The sequence below is a fragment of the Tiliqua scincoides genome, chromosome 10, assembly GCF_035046505.1.
Source record: "Tiliqua scincoides isolate rTilSci1 chromosome 10, rTilSci1.hap2, whole genome shotgun sequence".
Taxonomy (NCBI): Eukaryota; Metazoa; Chordata; class Lepidosauria; order Squamata; family Scincidae; genus Tiliqua; species Tiliqua scincoides.
The window spans coordinates 9602745-9620701 of NC_089830.1; the positions used below are offsets into that span (position 1 = coordinate 9602745).

The following is a 17957-nucleotide window of genomic DNA, read 5'->3' on the forward strand; positions in this document are numbered from 1 at the left end:
CCCAGGAAGAACCTTAGGGCAAGGGGAAGCCCAGCCCAGCTTGAGCAGTCAGCAGGAGAAAGAGCAGCTGCAGGGACCTTCTTTCTCCACTCCATGCAGACAGAAAGAACACTCTGCTCCAGCCCAGGACTAAAGAACTGAAGGAACCGAAGACATGCTGAGCTCTATCAGCAGCTGGAATGTGGTTGCTCTTTGCTGTTGGCCATATCAGGGATAATTTTGATTAAAATTGTGCAAATCTTCAAAGTGAATAAAATACGTCTGCTTGAGATGAAGCCCTTTGCTTACAATACATCAGGGGTGTCCAAAGTTTTTGGCAAGAGGGCTACATTGTCTCTCTGACACTATGTTGGGGGCCGGGGAAAAAAAAGAATTAATTTACATTTAAAATTTGAATAAATTTACATAAGTTTACATGTGAATATATTAAACATGGAACTTATATGAATGAATGAAGGTCTTGAATTGCTCAAGGCCTATAAAAGGCCTTGCACAAAGCAAGGCTGGCTTTTCCTTTGCTGCTGCTACTGCATCGCAGACATGAAACAACAAGCGGTGGAGGGAGCCCTCATCCCACAGCTAACTCGAGAGGTCAAACAGTTGCCCTCATGCTGAGAGCAGTTGCATCGGGCCAGCATGGGCTCTAGCAAATCTCCGGAGGGCTAGAGCTCATTAGAGACTGGGGGCTCCCAGTGGGCCGGATTGGGAGCCCTCAAGGGCTGCAAGTGGCCCCAGGGCCGGGGTTTGGGCACCCCTGCAATACATGAAGGTTTCCACCATCTTCATCTATGGCTGTGGAACCTGTAACCCACACGTTTTGGAATGTGTAACCTGAACACATTTTGTAATTGCAAACATTCAAAGTATTGCACGTTTTATGAAAGGGACATAACACCTCAGGAAGAATGCATTCCACTGTTTATAAATGGCTAACAATTTTTAATGTATCTTTATTACATGCAAAATTTTCAAGTGAGAGAATACAGAGCTTCAGCAGGTTGACAGTGTTTACAGGACTCCAGAACACATTTTATAATGACAAACACCCAGACAAAGTGTCATTCTTCGGGGAAGTGGTTTCAAGGGATTCCTAACACCCCGAACAAACTGCAGTTCCTAGGATGATCTGGAGTAAGGTGTGACAGCCAACTCATATAAAATAAACGGATATAAGTTTGTAGAGTAGACAGGGCCTAGCCCAGTGGTTCCCAAACTGTGTGTTGCAATGCCCTGGGGCATTGTGAGCCATCTATCAGGGCGCGGCAGGCTGCCCTTGCCACTCCAAACAGCAGTTGGAAGCTTGGCATGGTGGGAAGAGCTCCAGTTCACGAAAACCATGTGCTGGGAAAAGCCCTCCTGCCCACCCTGACCTCCTTACCACTGTTTGGAGCGGCGCACAATGTCACCGAATTTGGAAGTGATTTGCGATGATGTCATAGTCAGTCACTTCCGGGAGCTGCACACTGCAAATTCAGTATTGGGGGCATTGCGGGTCCCAACACTTTGGGAATTGCTGGCTTAACTTGAAAGGAGATGTCAACAAAAGGTAGAAGAAGAAAAGAGGTGACTTAACCATTTGGCAATATGGTGTAGATGGGCCTAGGATCCCATGAGACTTGCATGCTCAATACTTCTCAGTGTAAGGTTTTGCTTTTCACAGTCCTGTGTGCTGTTTCCACAGCAGGATGTGGAGGGGTCCTGGTCTGTGGAAACCCAAGCACTGCACTTGCTGCCTGCTGATTGTGGACCTTGTGGGAGTCAAGGAGATATCTCCCCTCCTGTTGCTCCTGTCTGGGCATGGGATCCTGCGTCCGGTTTTACCATGGATTCCCAAGGCAGGGAAGCTGCTACAGGTATCTTGCCAAATAGGGGAGGTATTTTGAGCAGAGGAAATTTAAAAGAAAATTGACCTCAACTCCACAGTTTGATCTGCTATGCTCCTCACCTGACTGCATATGTTGAAAGCCACAAGTTATTAACCTTATGATATGGGCTGACTGTTAGGGATTTTCTCCACTGTGTGGGCTGCAAGGTCAGCATCGTTTGCCAGGATTGTTGAGCTTCTGCCAAGGCCTCAGGGCTCTCCCAAGGCCCCTTGCTGATCCCTGAGACCTCCTCAGTGGCCATAGCTTTTGTGGGCTGGCAGAGGAAAAGCAACTCTCTCAGTATCACCCAGGTAGGTGGAAGCCCATGAAAAGCAGGTTGCGGAGGGTGACTTGAAACCAGACATGGTTTAAATGGATACTTTCCTGTCCATCTTCACTGGACAGAGTAAATAGAGGCACCCAGTTGTGTCTTCTTTCTGACGCTTTTAAATATAGCTAGGACCTCAGTATCCATGGTGGTTCTATTCTGGAACTCTCAGCAGATACCAAAATTCATGGAGTCCACATTTGAAGGGCTATAAAAAAAACTTACCAAAATCTTGCTTCCTGCCTTTGTGTTGCCAAATCGCACCATTTCCTAGCCTGTATGGCTAGTTTTAGGACGTAAAGATTCACTTCCAGGTCACATGGAGATTCCCTGCTCCTCCTGGCCTAGCCCCAGAATGCATTGTGAGTGCTTTTAAACATTAAAAATAGAATGTTTCTAAAGCCCTTTAAATGTGGACCCTGATATCTACTGGCATCTGTGGTGAGTCAAATCCACAGATGCCAGACCCACAGATAACTGCGAGTCCACTGTAACTGTAAGGAACTTGGAGTTTCTAACCCCTGCTAATTGGGTAAAAGGCACTTTTTCAAGTGGGTGCTCCTTTTTTAGCAGGGGGAGAGTAACTGGCCCACCTCACCCCAGCACTGTAAGAACATAAGAACAGCCCCACTGGATCAGGCTATAGGCCCATCTAGTCCAGCTTCCTGTATCTCACAGCGGACCACCAAATGCCTCAGGGAGCACACCAGATAACAAGAGACCTCATCCTGGTGCCCTCCCTTGCATCTGGCATTCTGACATAACCCATTTCTACAATCAGGAGGTTGCGCATACACATCATGGCTTGTACCCCATAATGGATTTTTCCTCCAGAAACTTGTCCAATCCCCTTTTAAAGGCGTCTAGGCTAGACGCCAGCACCACATCCTGTGGCAAGGAGTTCCACAGACTGACCACACGCTGAATAAAGAAATATTTTTCTAACCTGCCCAACACTCAATTTTAGTGGATGTCCCCTGGTTCTGGTATTATGTGAGAGTGTAAAGAGCATCTCCCTATCCACTCTGTCCATCCCCTGCATAATTTTGTATGTCTCAAGTGGCTGTCTGCTGGTATTCTTTTGCATCTTTTTAGATTGTGAGCCCTTCTGGGACAGGGAGCCATTTAGTTATTTGATTTTTCTCTGTAAACCACTTTGTGAACTTTTAGTTGAAAAGCGGTATATAAATACTGTTAATAACAATAATAATAACTAATAATAATAATAATAGTTGTCAAACTGGGTCTTGATGTTAGCAGAAGATGTTTGGTAAAAGGAAGGGATCCAATTACAAACCTGTTTGACTGTGCTAACTTTGTGATTGTTGCCCTACTCTTTCTGTACTCTCCCCATGGACTCTGTTTTTAGCGCACCTTCATCTCCGTGCGCTTGTAGGAGTGTCCAACTCCCTTGCCAGTTTTCCAGTCTATACCATAACGCTGTGCCTTTCGGTTTCCAATGGGATAGCCCCCATTCAGGTTGGAATAATAGCAGTTTTTATACCACCAGGCTCCGTGCACCACCTCGGCACAGTTCTGTGTCCCGCTATCGTTGTCGCTGTCATGGGTGGAAAAGGACTGGTTGTTGTGAAAAGTCAAGGAGTCACCTGCAAAACACACAGATGTAGTATAGGAGACTGTCTTTCAGCAGTGAGTAGCTGTACCATAGGATGGTCTGAAGGCATTCAGTAATTCTTCTGAAACAAAGCCTGGCTGGGTCTGGGCTGGGTCTGGTCAATGACTGGGTGAGAGACCTGTGTATGTGTGGAAATTCCATGCAGAATAGTATGTGTCCCAAGAAAATAAAGGAAGGCTAGAATTGTAATAAACAAACAAGGGCAAAATGACACCCCTCCCTCCTTATCTTGAGTGGCACACTAATAGCAAATGAAGTGATCAAGGACTGACCAGGATATGAGCAGGGATGGGAAAGTTCAGTGCAGCTTGATTTGAGTTGAGTCTAGAGTCACCCAAATTCACGCAGTTTTGCGACCCAAGTCCAAGCCACTGACTTGAGTTCCCAAACCTGGATATGAGTCCTTTTTTTGACTGCCACTTCCTCCGCTTTATAGCTGTGGCTCAACTCTAGGCAGCCAATGGGGATCACAAGCTGCAATAGGACTTCCCCAGGTCCAAAGGGATTGAAGACGGGGAGAAATCTGCAGGGTTGTGCTTAAGGAAACTGTGCAAGGTGCCAGAGTACAACAGAGGTGATTGATGACCAAAATGGCAACTGCTACATTCTAGAAGGGTCAGTTGCAGAGTTCTCCTCTAGATGATAGAATAATTATTCCCTACAGTGGTTCTAAAACTTTGAGCACCGGGACCCACTTTTTAGAATAAGAATCTGTCAGGACCCATCAGAAGTGATGTCATGACCAGAAGTGACATCATCAAGCAGGAAAATTAACAATCCTATACTGCAATCCTACCCACTTTTACCCAGGAGTAAGTCCCATTGACTATCATTGTTAAAAGCATATACGAGTAGCCTGTTAAAAATACAGATATATAATATTTCCCCAAATGCAGTCGCATACCCTGGTAGCATCAAGTCTAATATATTAAAAATAAAATATTGAAATGAATGGGGACCCAACTAAAATTGGCTAACAACCCACCTAGTGGGTCCTGACCCACAATTTGAGAAACACTGCCTTACACAATTTTGTCTTAAGACAATATCACCACTGTGCTTAGGTTTGAGTTCTTTTTTCTTTTTTCTTAGGTATACAATGTCATTTTAAATTAATATGTTTTTTATTCTCTCAAACCATCGTCATCATCATCAGTGTGTCACAGTCCACCAGATGTTTGGACTGGGTTTTCTGGGTGTTCGCTAAATAAGTATGTTTTGAGCCACCTTGAACATCCTCCCTTGCAGGAAGGGAAAGGTAATATACAAATATGTTAAATAAAGAAACAAATATGACTTTGAATGAATGAATGAATGAATGAATGAATGAATGGTGCTGTTTACCAACAGCAATTGCAGGGTCTGAATTCCACAGACTCATTTCAGGAAACAACATATACCTCAAGGCCTTGTTTCATGTGTCTTTTTAGGGTTGTTGGGTCTTGTAAAAAGAATAATTAAGGGTAGTTGGTTAAAGAAAAAAAAGAACAGAGTGGTAACTGTGCCATTATCCAATGATTTCTCTAAAAAGAAATGGAACGAGCATATCTAGCATGAAAGCAGCTTTTAAGTCCCTTACCTGCTGAGCCAGCCAGGAAAGGCCCCAGAACAAGCTGGTACTTCTGTTCTTCTCCCCTGAGCTGGAAAGACTGATAATGAGCAAAGGCCTTATGGTCATCAAAGTCCACCAAATCCACCCGGAGCTGGTGCTCTCCTAAAGACCAGAGGAGAACAGAACACAGGAGCTGAACTTTGGGTTACTCAGAAATACTCCAAGAGTGTCTTCATGCAAAAAGGAAAAACAGAAGAGGTGAGTCATGAGGACAACAGGGGAATTTGAGAACTGTGGGCAGGCAGGGGTTGAGCAGGGGATGTGGGGGCCAGGATCTGGCACTTGTGCCAGATCCTAACCTCAGTCTGGGTGGTCCAGAGCAACTCTGGGCTGCTCAGATGTGGGCCACCACTTCAGTGCATTTCCCTTGCCCCTGACTGAGCTGCAACCAGCCCCAATCCCATCCTGGGCAAGCCAGCCAGCCACCCTGTTCCAGCACGGAATAGGATTGGGCTGTCCATGAATGCATCCCTGTCCCAAAAGGATTCACATTCTAAAAATATCATTTTCTTCCTTTTTGATGGTGGTTAAACAAAAAGACCTGCGGCTTCTGAATTGGGCACTGGGATCATGGGAATTCCCAAATTGGGAGTGTGGTGCAGTAATGGAGACATTATATTTGCTTCTACATACACTGAAATGCTACAGGTAAACTCAAGCAAAACTCAAGCATCTGCCTTCTCAATGAAGAAAAAAGGACTGCAGCTCTCTTTCGCCACCCAGAGGCTCTTGGCAGCATGGCAGCTCCCTGTTACAGGCAACGCTTCCACAAATCAACAGATTGGCAGGCACTCTTACCCGCCCGTGTAAGAAGATGAATGTTCTCATTGCCCAACCAGAAGTCTGACAGCTGATTCCCAAATCCCTTCTGGTAATCACTCCAAGGGCGGTAGAAGTCAACAGACCCATCCATCCTTCTCTGAAACACCTGAAAGAAATGAGAAAGATGTAGTACCAGTATATTGAGTGGTAAGGATCATTGGTCCCAGAAGGTAACCTGGAACTGTGTTATGGTAATAAGGTAGAAGTAAAATGAATGGACCAAAGAAGAACTGATGTTTTTTAATTGTGGTGTTGGATAAAGTTATTATGTATACAATGGATAGTTAGAGTAACCAGCAGAGAAGTGCTGGATGATATAAAACTAGATACACCATTAGAAGCCAAAATTGCAAGATTTGCCTGATTTACTTTGGCCATGTCATGCGTGCAAATTCACTAAAGAAGTCAATGATGGTAGTGGAACAAGAAAGAGGGGCAGGCAAAGATCATGCTGGTTTGATACCATCAAAACAGATACAAAGATGAACGAAAGAAGCCATGCTTGACATGGACAGCACTCACCAATAAAGTTACCAAGAATCAGACACAACTGAATGAGTTGTTGTTGGCAACCTTCAGTCTTGAAAGACTATGGTATTGCGCTCTGAATGGTGGTTCTGGCACAGCGTCTAGTGTGGCTGAAAAGGCCGATTCGGGAGTGACAATCCCTTCCACACTGGGAGCAAGTGTGGTGTGTCCCGGATCTGTCTCCTTGGCTATGGGACTTCCTTCTTTGCCTCTTTGCCTCAGTCTGTTGGCAAAGTGTCTCTTCAAACTGGGAGAGGCCATGCTGCACAGCCTGCCTCCAAGCAGAACGCTCAGAGGCCAAGGTTTCCCATCTGTTGAGGTTCATTCCTAAGGCTTTCAGATCCCTCTTGCAGATATCCTTGTAGCGCAGCTGTGGTCTACCCATAGGGCGCTTTCCCTGCACAAGTTCTCCATAGAGGAGATCCTTTGGGATCCGACCATCACCCATTCTCATGACATGACCAAGCCAACACAGGCATCTCTGTTTCAGCAGTGTATACACGCTGGGGATTCCAGCTCGTTCCAGGACTGTGTTGTTTGGAACTTTGTCCTGCCAGGTGATACCGAGGATGCATCGGAGGCAGCGCATGTGGAAAGCATTCAGCTTCTTCTCCTGTTGTGTGCAAAGAGTCCATGACTCGCTGCAGCACAGAAGTGTACTGAATGGGTACAACACACAAAATGGTTGGAGCAAAACTCCCTATGATAGACTCCACAGCCTCCTCACTTGTAGTCAAGGGAAGGAACTCTGGCAACTAAAAAATTCCTCTTGCTGCTGCTGAATTTTCAGAAACCAGGACTAGATTTTGGGGGGAAAGGAAAGAGTCTGTGTTCTCATGCAAAAGCATGAGGCAGAAACTGCCTCTCCTTTTCTCCACAGGCAGCTTGGGGAGAGAAAGGAGACTGGGAAAGGAGACTCCCTCCTCAGGACTGAGTGTGTTTGCTGTACTGGAATCAGGGCTAGCTCCAGAAGCTGCAGAGCCCAATGCAGTGCATTTCTGGGGGGGGGTCCACCCCCACAGCCCCCCCCCACAGCCCCCTGACTCAACAAGCAGCCACAGTGGCAACAGTGTTGCACTCCCAATGCTGATGGTACTGCATGAGAAGTGTGACACTCAGAAATAGTTGGCGGTTACGTGGAGATGTCACCACCAACTGCTTCCAGGAGATCCATTTCAGGCCGTATGGAAGCAAGGGTGGGCAAGGAGGGCCATGCACAGTGCTCTGCTTGCCCCACCTTGGCTTGGATAATTCCATGCCAGGGTGGTGGTAGGGGCAGAAGAAGCCCCTGTGAAGAATAGGGCCCAATTTGGCTGAACTGGCCAAATTGCTCAAAGGCTGGCCCTGACTAGAGTGTGTGTTCACTCCAAGCACCTGGTGAGTTGACCTCCTCGACTGTCCCAAACGTGCCAACACTTCTCTCTCTCCTGCTTGCACTGCATCAGTCAGCCCAGGGACACTAGACAAACCGGAGAGCTGCTTCCAGGATTTAATGCTTTGTGTTTCTCATTCCCTTTTCATCCTGATGTTGCCAGGCAATCCTAATTTCCCCATCCCCACTTCGTTTCCACATATATAGAGCAAAGGGGGGAAAAAATCACAAAGGCAAGGGGAGCAGGTGAAATTTCTTTAGGGAAAATGCTGCATGAGAGCTGAGCTCTGTGCGTGAAAGTTTTCCAACCTAGGAAGGGTAGGCGGAGATCCCAGATTTTGCACCAGCTCCCTTTGTGTGCTGCTTTCTGAAGGTTGATTAAAGAGAGACATCTCCAAGGAACTGAGCAGCTTTGAGGGGTTAGGCTAGCACAAAAACCTGGATGGGTTTCTTTTGTAGCGGATAGACTCTGCTAATTGACTTTTTTAGCCCTGGTAATGAGAAACAGATCCTTGTTGGACCATGTCATCTATCCAGGTGGGTGCAAAAAAAATATGAAAATCCTACTTATCACAAGAGAATCAAAGAGGGGGAAAGCAGGGAAGAGCTGCTGAATGAGAGTTGTTTGGGGGAAATCAGGATAATGTTATTGTTCAGGGATTCAGGTTTGTGGTGGTGCTTGGCCATTGTTAAGTTCCCCTAACTGGTATTAGGAGAAACAGGCTGCACATGCTCAGTGGAAAAGAGAATGGTACTCTTCATATGCTCAGAGGAACTTTTAGAATATTCCTGCTAGACTGAATCATGGCTCGCACATTACGAGATGCTGGGAGGGTAATGTTGGGAGTATATTTTAGAAGTGTTTGGTGCATCCATCCATGTCAGTCTGGAATGTGTGTCAAGACCAGTGGTGGTGTTGGAGAACCGGTTGATGCTTGGCTAATGTGCTTGGCTAATTTGTGGTCCCTTGAGAATATGGTGTAATCATGAGCAGATTGCACTGCTGCCTTCACCTTGATGCAGCCACCCGGGACCATGGCACTCACCAGCCAGCCCCCTCCATCGGTATCCATGTCACAGAAGACCCGTAAAGGTTGGCATTCGGGCAGATAGATGGTGTACCAGCCGCTCAAGAACTCCCCTTTGCTCAAGAGATCCTTGCAGTTCCTTGGCCCTGTAAACAATGAAGAAATTAGTCCCTGGGGGAAGAGAACACAAGATAAGACTGAACATAAAGGGAGTAGAGAAACGACCTGTTAAGTGGGAGCAGAATGTTTGTATTCTAAAAGAGTCTGGGCTCAATGCTGAACTTCACACAATGGTTTAATTCAAGGGCCTTTTAGGGTAGCTCCACATTTTCCACAGCAGACGCATATGCTAAGTGTAGACAGGTGTTACCTGAAGCACACATCCATTTAATTAAGAGAGTTGGCCTCAGGAGTACATTATGCAAGTGCTAGAACAGCTGCACTGGTTCCAATTCATTTTGCACCAGCTTTTCACTCCTCATGCAGGCACACGTGCGCAGAGGTTCAGACTCCAATGTGGGGGTTTCAGGCACGGCTCTGCTCTTCCCTTGGCCTGTTCAGCCACTGTCTGCCCAGTGGGCTCTGCCCTTAGCCCCTCGGGCTCCACACTTTGATCTGTCATGCACCACTCCTGAGCTTCCAAGCACCTTCCTCACAATGTCAGGGTCTGGATCTCAGGCAGCAGAGCAACCCAACTAGCATTGAGAAAGACAAATGTCTTGAGAAAGGCCATGTCTCCTTCAAGGAAGGATGATGGTTTCAGGCTTTCCAAAACTCATTTCTACCGATTTTCCTGAGTGCTGCAGTCCTGAGGTGCTGCTGTCACATGTAAGCAATTAGAGTAGGTTGCAAGCATGGTTGTATGTATGCATAAGTGCCTGGAGGAAACAATGAAAAAGCTCACCATTTTGGCAGAGAGCAGCAAGATCTGCGGGGTCTCCTGGAAGAAATCAAAAACACATTAGCAAGCAAATCATAAGTGGACATTCATCTTTCCAATCTTGACTCTGTTCAAGGTCGCCCACTCCACCCCAGAACTTCTGTTCCCAGAATTCCTTGTGGAGAAGGAATATTTGAGGGTTGCATCAGAAAGTAGAAAGACCATCCCACAAACACACGTGTCTGTACCAGTCTATACCTAACTCTCCTGGAGTTTGAGAACCGTTCTAAGTGTTTGCTGGGACGGGAAAGGGCAGCAATGCCATTCCCAGTAATGTGCCACTGGGGACACAGGGGCTTTTTTTAACCTTATCAGTATCCCTGTCAGCCTTCCTGGGGTGTAAGGAGCCACACAGGGCCCTCTACAGCAGTGGTACTCACACATTTAGCACCGGGACCCACTTTTTAGAATGAGAATCTGTCATGACCCAACGAAAGTGATGTCATGATCGGAAGTGACATCATCAAGCAGGACATTTTTTAACAATCCTACCCACACTTACAAGTAAGTCCCATTTACAATCATTGTTTAAAGAATATACATAGTAGCTTGTTAAAAACTTGTTAAAAGGTCCCCAGATGCAGTCACATACCATGGTAGCATCAAGTCTAATATATTAAAAATAAAATATTGAAATGAATGGGGACCCACCTGAAATGGGCTCGCGATCCACCTAGTGGGTCCCGACCCACAGTTTGAGAAACACTGCTCTATAGGGCTCCCCACAGCTTGTAAACCATAAAAATTGATTGCAACCCACTTCCAGAATTGATCTCCTGTACTATGACTGTATTTCTATCTTTTATTTATTTTATCAATAACATTTTGGAAAAAATATTAGTAGTCATTATCAGTTGTATAAGAAAAATGACCTTAAGGAACTTTTGAAATAATTAGGAATAGTCATATGCTAGATTATTTCTCCACCCAAATCTATAGGGATAAGAAAATACTAAGCTCATTATCTGGTGAGGAGGAACTTCTCTCTTTATTGGAGGAAGAGGGGATGGATGCTATGGCAGTGGCTACACCTGCCACGATCACTCCTCTGAGAGAACACTAACCACATGGCCACACTAGTGGCTGCTGCTAAATAAACAAGCTGGGAGCTGAGCTTTTTCTCCAGGGCAAATCCCAGTCATGGGGGGGGGGGGAAGGGGAGAAACTATTTGGCTGTGATTTACTGAATGCAAAACAAGGACACTAAAACTTTTAACCTAAGTCTGCACACATTCCTGGAAATACACTCCACTGAACACAACGGAACGTACTTTGGAATAGACATGCCTAGGATTGCCCTGTAAGGCTGCAAACCTTCTTGAGAGCAAGACCCACTGAATACAATGGGACTTATTTCTGATTAAACATGCATAGGCTTGTACTGTCAGTCACTTTTTTTTTTTTTTAACAGGTATTTATATACCGCCTTTCTTGGTCTTTATTCAAGGCGGATTACATAGGCAGGCTTATTTAAATCCCCGTAGGGATTTTTACAATTGAAAGAAGGCTCTATCTTTCAAGAGCCACAGTAATTCAGATGTTTCGTTCCGATCTGGCCTCCATCCTGGCCTCCATCCTCCCACACTCAGAGCAGATGGAATAGCTCGGCTTCAGCTTGTCAGCTGCTTCAAGGTCGCACGGTGCCGGTGGCCTCGAACTGGCGACCTTGTGGATGGTACCTTCAGGCAAATGGAGGCTCTACCCTCTAGACCAGACCTCCTGCCCTTGCGTTGCATACATTTGGGCTGTTCATAGACATGCCACAAAACAGTGGTGTTGCTAGGATGCTGCGGGACACACTGGGTGATGGGTATGGGGCGGGGGCTGACACCACTACTGGCCAAAATTTTTAAAATCTGGTTGTTTTCCAATAATACTGTCATGTTATATATCAACTGATGTGTGATTTCATGCGGAATGCAATTAAACAAACAGCACTGAAATATATTCTATCAAAGGTTATAGCCCTCCAAAACAGCAAAGAATAATAATAATAATAATATACAGTATTTATTGAATACTGAATCCCATCACCGGGAGCATTGCTCTGCCTGCTGCGTAGGAGGAGACCCATCACGGAGGTGGCACGCTGGCCTCCCACACTGGGTGCCACAAACCCTGGTGACGCTGCTGAGATCAACATACTGTAGGTTTTATGACCCCTTCACATAATTGTTTTTCCTTTGCACCCTACTTCACTCCTTTGCAGATAAGGGTTGCTGCTGCCTCAGGCAAGTGGACTCTGTCATGTAGCACAATGAGATTCCTTGGGCCAAGTTCCAAAGAGCTGCTTCGGGAATACCAAAGAGCTTGGCCAGGCCTGGGGGGGGGGAAATCTCCCCATCCCCACAACACACCTTGAAACAACAGTCTGACAGAGCATCAAATGGATTCTGAAAGTAAAAAAAGTGAGTTGCTAAGTGGATAGTTGGGGAGCAGGGAAGCTGCTGTTTGAGAGTCAGCTGTTACAAGTTCCCCATGGGTGGTGTGCACAATTTGATGAGCAGTCCTTTGGATCCTGGCTTCAAGGGCCACCTGCTGCTCATTGCTTTTGCGCTACAGCAACGCCTCTGGAATTCAGTCCCAGAGGAAAATGTCTGCAGGGTTACCTTGTTCCCCTTTTGGTCCTTGTTTCCCAGGTGGCCCCATATCTCCTAAAAAGAAAGGGGACACACAATAAAGGCACTGCAGGCATTAAAGGTCAGAGGCAGAGAACAGAACTCAGAAACACACATGGATGCTCTTAGGAGAAACATCCCAAAAAGGCCTGAGGGTGGTTTCCTGGCTGAAGATTATGTTGCACTGCATATACTGAACTTTTTGTTTTTAATATTAATAACAGGGTAGCCAGTTTGTCCATAATGACTCAGTTTCTTCCATTTTTGTTTGTTTTGCCTTTTGTACATTTTTGCAGACAAGTGGGCAACAAACAGTTAATTTCAGGTCATTTGGGGGATGTTGCTGGACTCTATCCTAGCACCAGATTTTATTTTTTTTCCAGTTTTACAAGGCTTGGCAATGTTGTGACATTGCCGGACCCTGCCTTGTGACATCACTAGATCCTGCCCCCAAAATCTCAGGTTGTGGGATGCAATTGACCCTCGTCAAAAAAAGGAACACTAACAGCAGCTGAGAACTGGGGAGAGGTTTGTAATCATTTCTCCCTTCCCAGCAGGAGCATCAGCATCAATTTGGGTGAGGAGGAGGCTGCAGCTGGTGAGCTGGCAGCAGTAACCAACAGGAGACAGACCCTAAAGCAACACTGTGTCTTCAGCCTTCCCCTCCTTCTAGCAGCTGTGGCCAGGAACCAAGAGTGACAGGGGCTGAGACAGAAGAGAATATCAGGTGCACAGAAATCAGGAAGTTAATTCAAATACATACCAGGAACTGCATGAATTAGAACAGCATGAATGAATTAAAACTTGCACACGGTGGAAATTCTGCCCTAGTTGTAGCAAATTGCCCTCTGTCAGTGATGTGGTGGAGGTAAGGAGGGGAGATTAGGTTTTGTTTCTCCTATTTTTTAAAAAAATTGGCATAAAAGTTAAGGCAAATTTTCCATTTAAACAGATGGCAGCCAGAGCCTCTTCTGCCCTGAAAACCAGGAGAAGCTTCCATTTTCTGCAAAGGGTCATATGCAGGAATTTTCTCAGAAGATGTCATTGACAGACATCATGGAAAAAGAAGCCCAGTCCAGTGACAGGTTCTAAGATCTAAACCAGTGGTAGACTCAACCTAGGCTTAATGGGGCCACAAAGTCTCATTTGGGGGGTTGTGGCAACCTGTCAAAGCTTCTGCAAGAGAGGGCTTGCATCCAAACCAGTAACGGTACTACCTTCTTAAAACGGAATTCTTGATATAATCCTGCAGCCTCTTTTTGTTTTCTTGCCCCACTGCTCCTAAGGCTGCTTGCTTGGGCTGCTACCTAACAAGGTTATTGTGAAGATACAGGAGGTAGAGGGAAAGTGATAGGTGACAAGGGCAGGTGGATTGAGTCCTGGGAAGGGGGCAGTTTCAGCAATGGGTCCTCAGTACTTCATTCATTCATTTGGGTCATGGCATGAAAAAGGTTGAAGACCACTGATCTAGACTAGGGGTGTCAAATATAAGACCTGGGGGCAGGATGCAGCCCCCCCAGAAGCCCTTTATTTGGCCCTTAGCCTCTCCCAGTACCACCATCAGCTTCTCTCAGCTGCTGAGCTATGCTGAGGTGCCTCTGCTGAAAGGGCATTCTGCATGATAATTAGGCTCTCCCATATCTTGAAAATATGATCAAGATTTGTATATTTTCTGTTCTGTCATCTGCAGTAATGAGTTCCTAAGTTTTAAAAGTGCTTATTTCTGGTCATGACCAGCTTAATGACATCACTTCCTGCTTTATGACATCACTTTTGGCCCTCAGCAGGCAACGTGAATGCTATTCAGCCCAGCTTATGAAACGGGTTTGACACCTCTGATCTAGGGTGCTTGAATAGATTTCAAATATATTGCAAGTCACCTTGAGAACCTCAATTAGTAGGCACAATATAAAATATTTCCAATAAATATATAAATAAAAATCTATTGTGAGCTACTTTGAGGCCTTATTTTTTTTTTGCAGAAAAAGTGGCATTTAAAATACAAAAAAATAAAAAAGGCAAGGCCCTGCCGTGTGCACACCTAGTTTATATGAAATCAGAGGAGAGGAGATAAATGCCCTCTCTTCACAAGCTCTTGAGTATGCATTACAGTTGGCACTCCCTACATCTGATGAACTTCTGCTTTGGAGTCCTTTTCCAGAAGATGTAAGGTGATGGGCAAACAAAATCTACCACTCCCTCTGCTTTCTGTCCCTGATATGGGCTTCTATGTTTCTTAGCTTCATGGCTGTGCCAAGCCCTGCTCAGTGGAATCCACACTGACTTGCAGCAGCTTTCCAGGTCGAAGCTGGGTTTTTGCCTAGGGATTGAACCTGTGACTTTCTGAATGCAAAGCAATCACTCTACTGCTGACGTATGGCCTCTTCTACCTTTCAATGCCAATGTACAGGTGAAGGTTTATAATCCCCCCACCAATTCCTCCCCCCACCCCTGCTCCCCCACCCCCGCTGCTATTATCTGTGAAGAGCAACATGCTGGGGGAGCATTTTTTTCCCCTTCTCCTCCTGTGCCATTTTCTCCCATCTAATGAAACCCCTGCTAACAGGGCAAAGGGTAATCCTTTAAAGCAGCAGTTTGCTTGCATTCAGCAGGAGGAGGGCAACTGTCTAGCTAGCATCTTTTCCAGCTGTTGTTGCTGGCAAGTCCCTTGCGAATTTTGTCTGATTCTGAGTCCCCTGGGGACAAGAAACCATCTTCTTGTTTCTTTTGCTGTGCAATCCACTCTGCTAAAAATTATTTTGCTGTGCAATCTACTTTTTTGTTTTTGTCAAAAAGCAGTGTGTAAATATTCTAGAAATCATCATCATCATCTACTGGGGGGAATTGCAGGTATTTGTATAGTTTCTGTATTATTTCCTCTGGTGAAAGGGATTTTCAGGACAAAAAAATATGTGAGAACTTCTCCTTCCCTCAGTGTCTTTACTCCGATCAGGCTGTGATGAAACATAATATAACAACAACTCTTGGTGTGACATCATCTTGAATGTTGCATACCTTTTAGGCCTTTCATCCCAGGTGCCCCCTTTTCTCCAGGTGTTCCTGCTGCCCCTGGAATTCCAGGACAGCCTGACAAGAGGGCAAGCCTTTCAACACCGGAAAGATCCATCACCTTTACCTCTGCAGAGACAGAAAGTGACAATAAGAAAGGGGGTATTTCACCCTTTGCTCTAAGAGAGAGTCTTGCCAGATGTCCATGGCTAAGCAAAACTCTGTCTGACAACCACCCACTGCCCCTAAGCAGGCTTACTCTGCAAGCCAATGCAAGTTAGTTATTGCCTAGGAAGCCTGCATGGGATTGCAGTGCCAGCATTTTGCATCTTCAGAGGCCAGTAAAATCCCACCAAGAGTGGCCAAATGACCAGGGCTGGACCCAAAGCCATCCAGTTCAGGGGTAGTGTGTGCAATGCTCCACTCCTTATCCAGCAGTACACCTGCTGCCAATGCTCCTCCTCCTCCACCCAATCCCTAGATTTGAAAAGAGGGATACAGAGCAGAAGAGGAAGTGCGAAGGAGAGGAGAGGAGAGAGGTGGACTAGAATGCCTTCATGCTCAGCTTTCATGCATATGTCTTCAAACCAGACATCCAAGATGCCCCTGAATAATCAATTCCTTGAAATGATAAGACTTTTCCAGGTTATGTGGGGGGAGGGGGCATGCAAAATGTGCTGGATGTGCTCTAGAAAACATCATCACAGCAGCCCATCTAAGCCTGATAAACTGGGTTTTCCCAGTTCTCAAATCACTAATGCTATTAGAAAATGCAGTTCTCCCTCTCTCCCATCTGTGCAGCCACAATTTTTCAGTAATGTGTTGCATGGGATTATGATTGGGTGGTCTCCAGCACCTATTGGATAATATCTGTGGCCTCACTAATTAGTTCCACAAGTCCCTTTTCTCCTGCCCATCCATTTAGAGAACCATAACATGTTTTATCATTTCAGTTATTGGTTCTCCACTCCTGGCTCTCTTCACACTCACAGAGTGCCATCCAGTGCATGGCTTATCTTCTGCAGTTCAGCAACCTGAATGTTCAGGGGTGATGTAATGACATCATCATGTCTCCCCAACTTTTTGGACTATCGCATTGCTTTAAATGCCACGGGCCTGAGCCAAGTCCAGTGACTTGCAGGAGACGGCTGTGAGCAGTCCTCCTCAGCTGCAGGGAGCCAAGCGGGGGGCAAGCAGTTGGCAAGCCCTGCTTCCCGGGGCGGGCAGAGCGGACGTCACAAGGCTGACTGCGTTCAGGCGCTGGGATCCAGTGGCGCCTGCACACTCGGCTACCTGCCAGCCCAACTTCCAGAGGCTGCGGTGCAACCTCCCTGGTTGACCAGCGCTTCCTGCAGCACAGCCAAACCCGTGGTATGAGCTGCCCGCTAGCATACCCCTTCCTCCCTGGCCAACCAGGGCTCACCACAGCACCAGCCTAGGGATCTGGGCTGGCCCTAGGAGCCCTAAAGCCTAGGGGCCCGACCATGGTTAATACGGCCCTGGAGGTATCCAGAACTTAGAATAACATGCACCTCTGAGGGTTATCTAGAAAAGAATCTTAGGTGGCAGCTTAACTGGGAGTAATTCCTCGTAAATGGGGCTTATTTTTGAGTAGACATGCCTAGTATTGTGGTGTTAGAAAGCAGGAATAAAATTCCCCTTTCAGGGCTTCATGCCATGCTAAGGCAACTCATTGTCAGAAAATACAGAGCCTCCTACCTGGGCATGTGTTGGGGTCACCAGTTGCCACCATCCAAGTGCAGAACCAAAGCAAGGCTGCAAAAGCCATCTGAGACCCTCAGGATTCTTCTCTCCTCTCTCTTGCTTTCGCAACTGACCCATTTGCTCTTTATATTTGCTGAGAACAATGGCATGTTTAAGAGGCTTATCTTGGGAAGTTAATGGGAAGATTCCCACCATTGTTCCAAGTAATAAAAACAGCAATAAGCGCCAAGGATAGTACAGTTTCCTCAAGAACATCTTGATAGTTGGGGGGGGGGGGGGTTTAATCTTTGTCTTTTCCAAACAGCACAACATGGCCCAGGCCAATCTCAGGTCCTTATGGGAAATGAAGACACCATATTGACCCTGAGCAACTTATTTGCACATAGAGAACCTACCTTTCTCATTGCCTAGTGAGGTAAGTGGATGTGCTTGTTTCTGCACACAGAACAGCACCCACTGTAGCAATGCACAATT

At 46.1% G+C, this 17957-nt stretch overlaps 1 protein-coding gene across 1 annotated transcript; it reads right to left on the reverse strand.

Annotated features, from left to right (window-relative positions):
* Positions 1-918: 918 nt before the first annotated feature.
* Positions 919-17592, reverse strand: FCN3 (ficolin 3). Its single transcript, XM_066638161.1, has 8 exons — positions 17478-17592; positions 15765-15887; positions 12741-12785; positions 10096-10131; positions 9210-9337; positions 6240-6369; positions 5409-5543; positions 919-3800 (listed from the first exon to the last, which is right to left on the reverse strand). Exons 1-8 carry the CDS (start codon positions 17545-17547, stop codon positions 3559-3561), a joined length of 909 nt encoding a protein of 302 aa, XP_066494258.1. The 5' UTR covers positions 17548-17592; the 3' UTR covers positions 919-3558.
* Positions 17593-17957: the final 365 nt, after the last annotated feature.

What these genes read in the sequence shown, in the direction of transcription:
- FCN3 (XM_066638161.1), bottom strand. Translation starts at nt 17,547, where the DNA reads ATGGCTTTTGCAGCCTTGCTTTGGTTCTGCACTTGGATGGTGGCAACT. An exon ending in AGGACCAAAAGGGGAACAAG is followed by an intron (nt 10,132 to 12,740) that starts GTAACCCTGCAG and finishes GATTTCTTCCAG; the next exon opens with GAGACCCCGCAGATCTTGCT. An exon ending in TTTCCTGGCTGGCTCAGCAG is followed by an intron (nt 3,801 to 5,408) that starts GTAAGGGACTTA and finishes TGTGTTTTGCAG; the next exon opens with GTGACTCCTTGACTTTTCAC.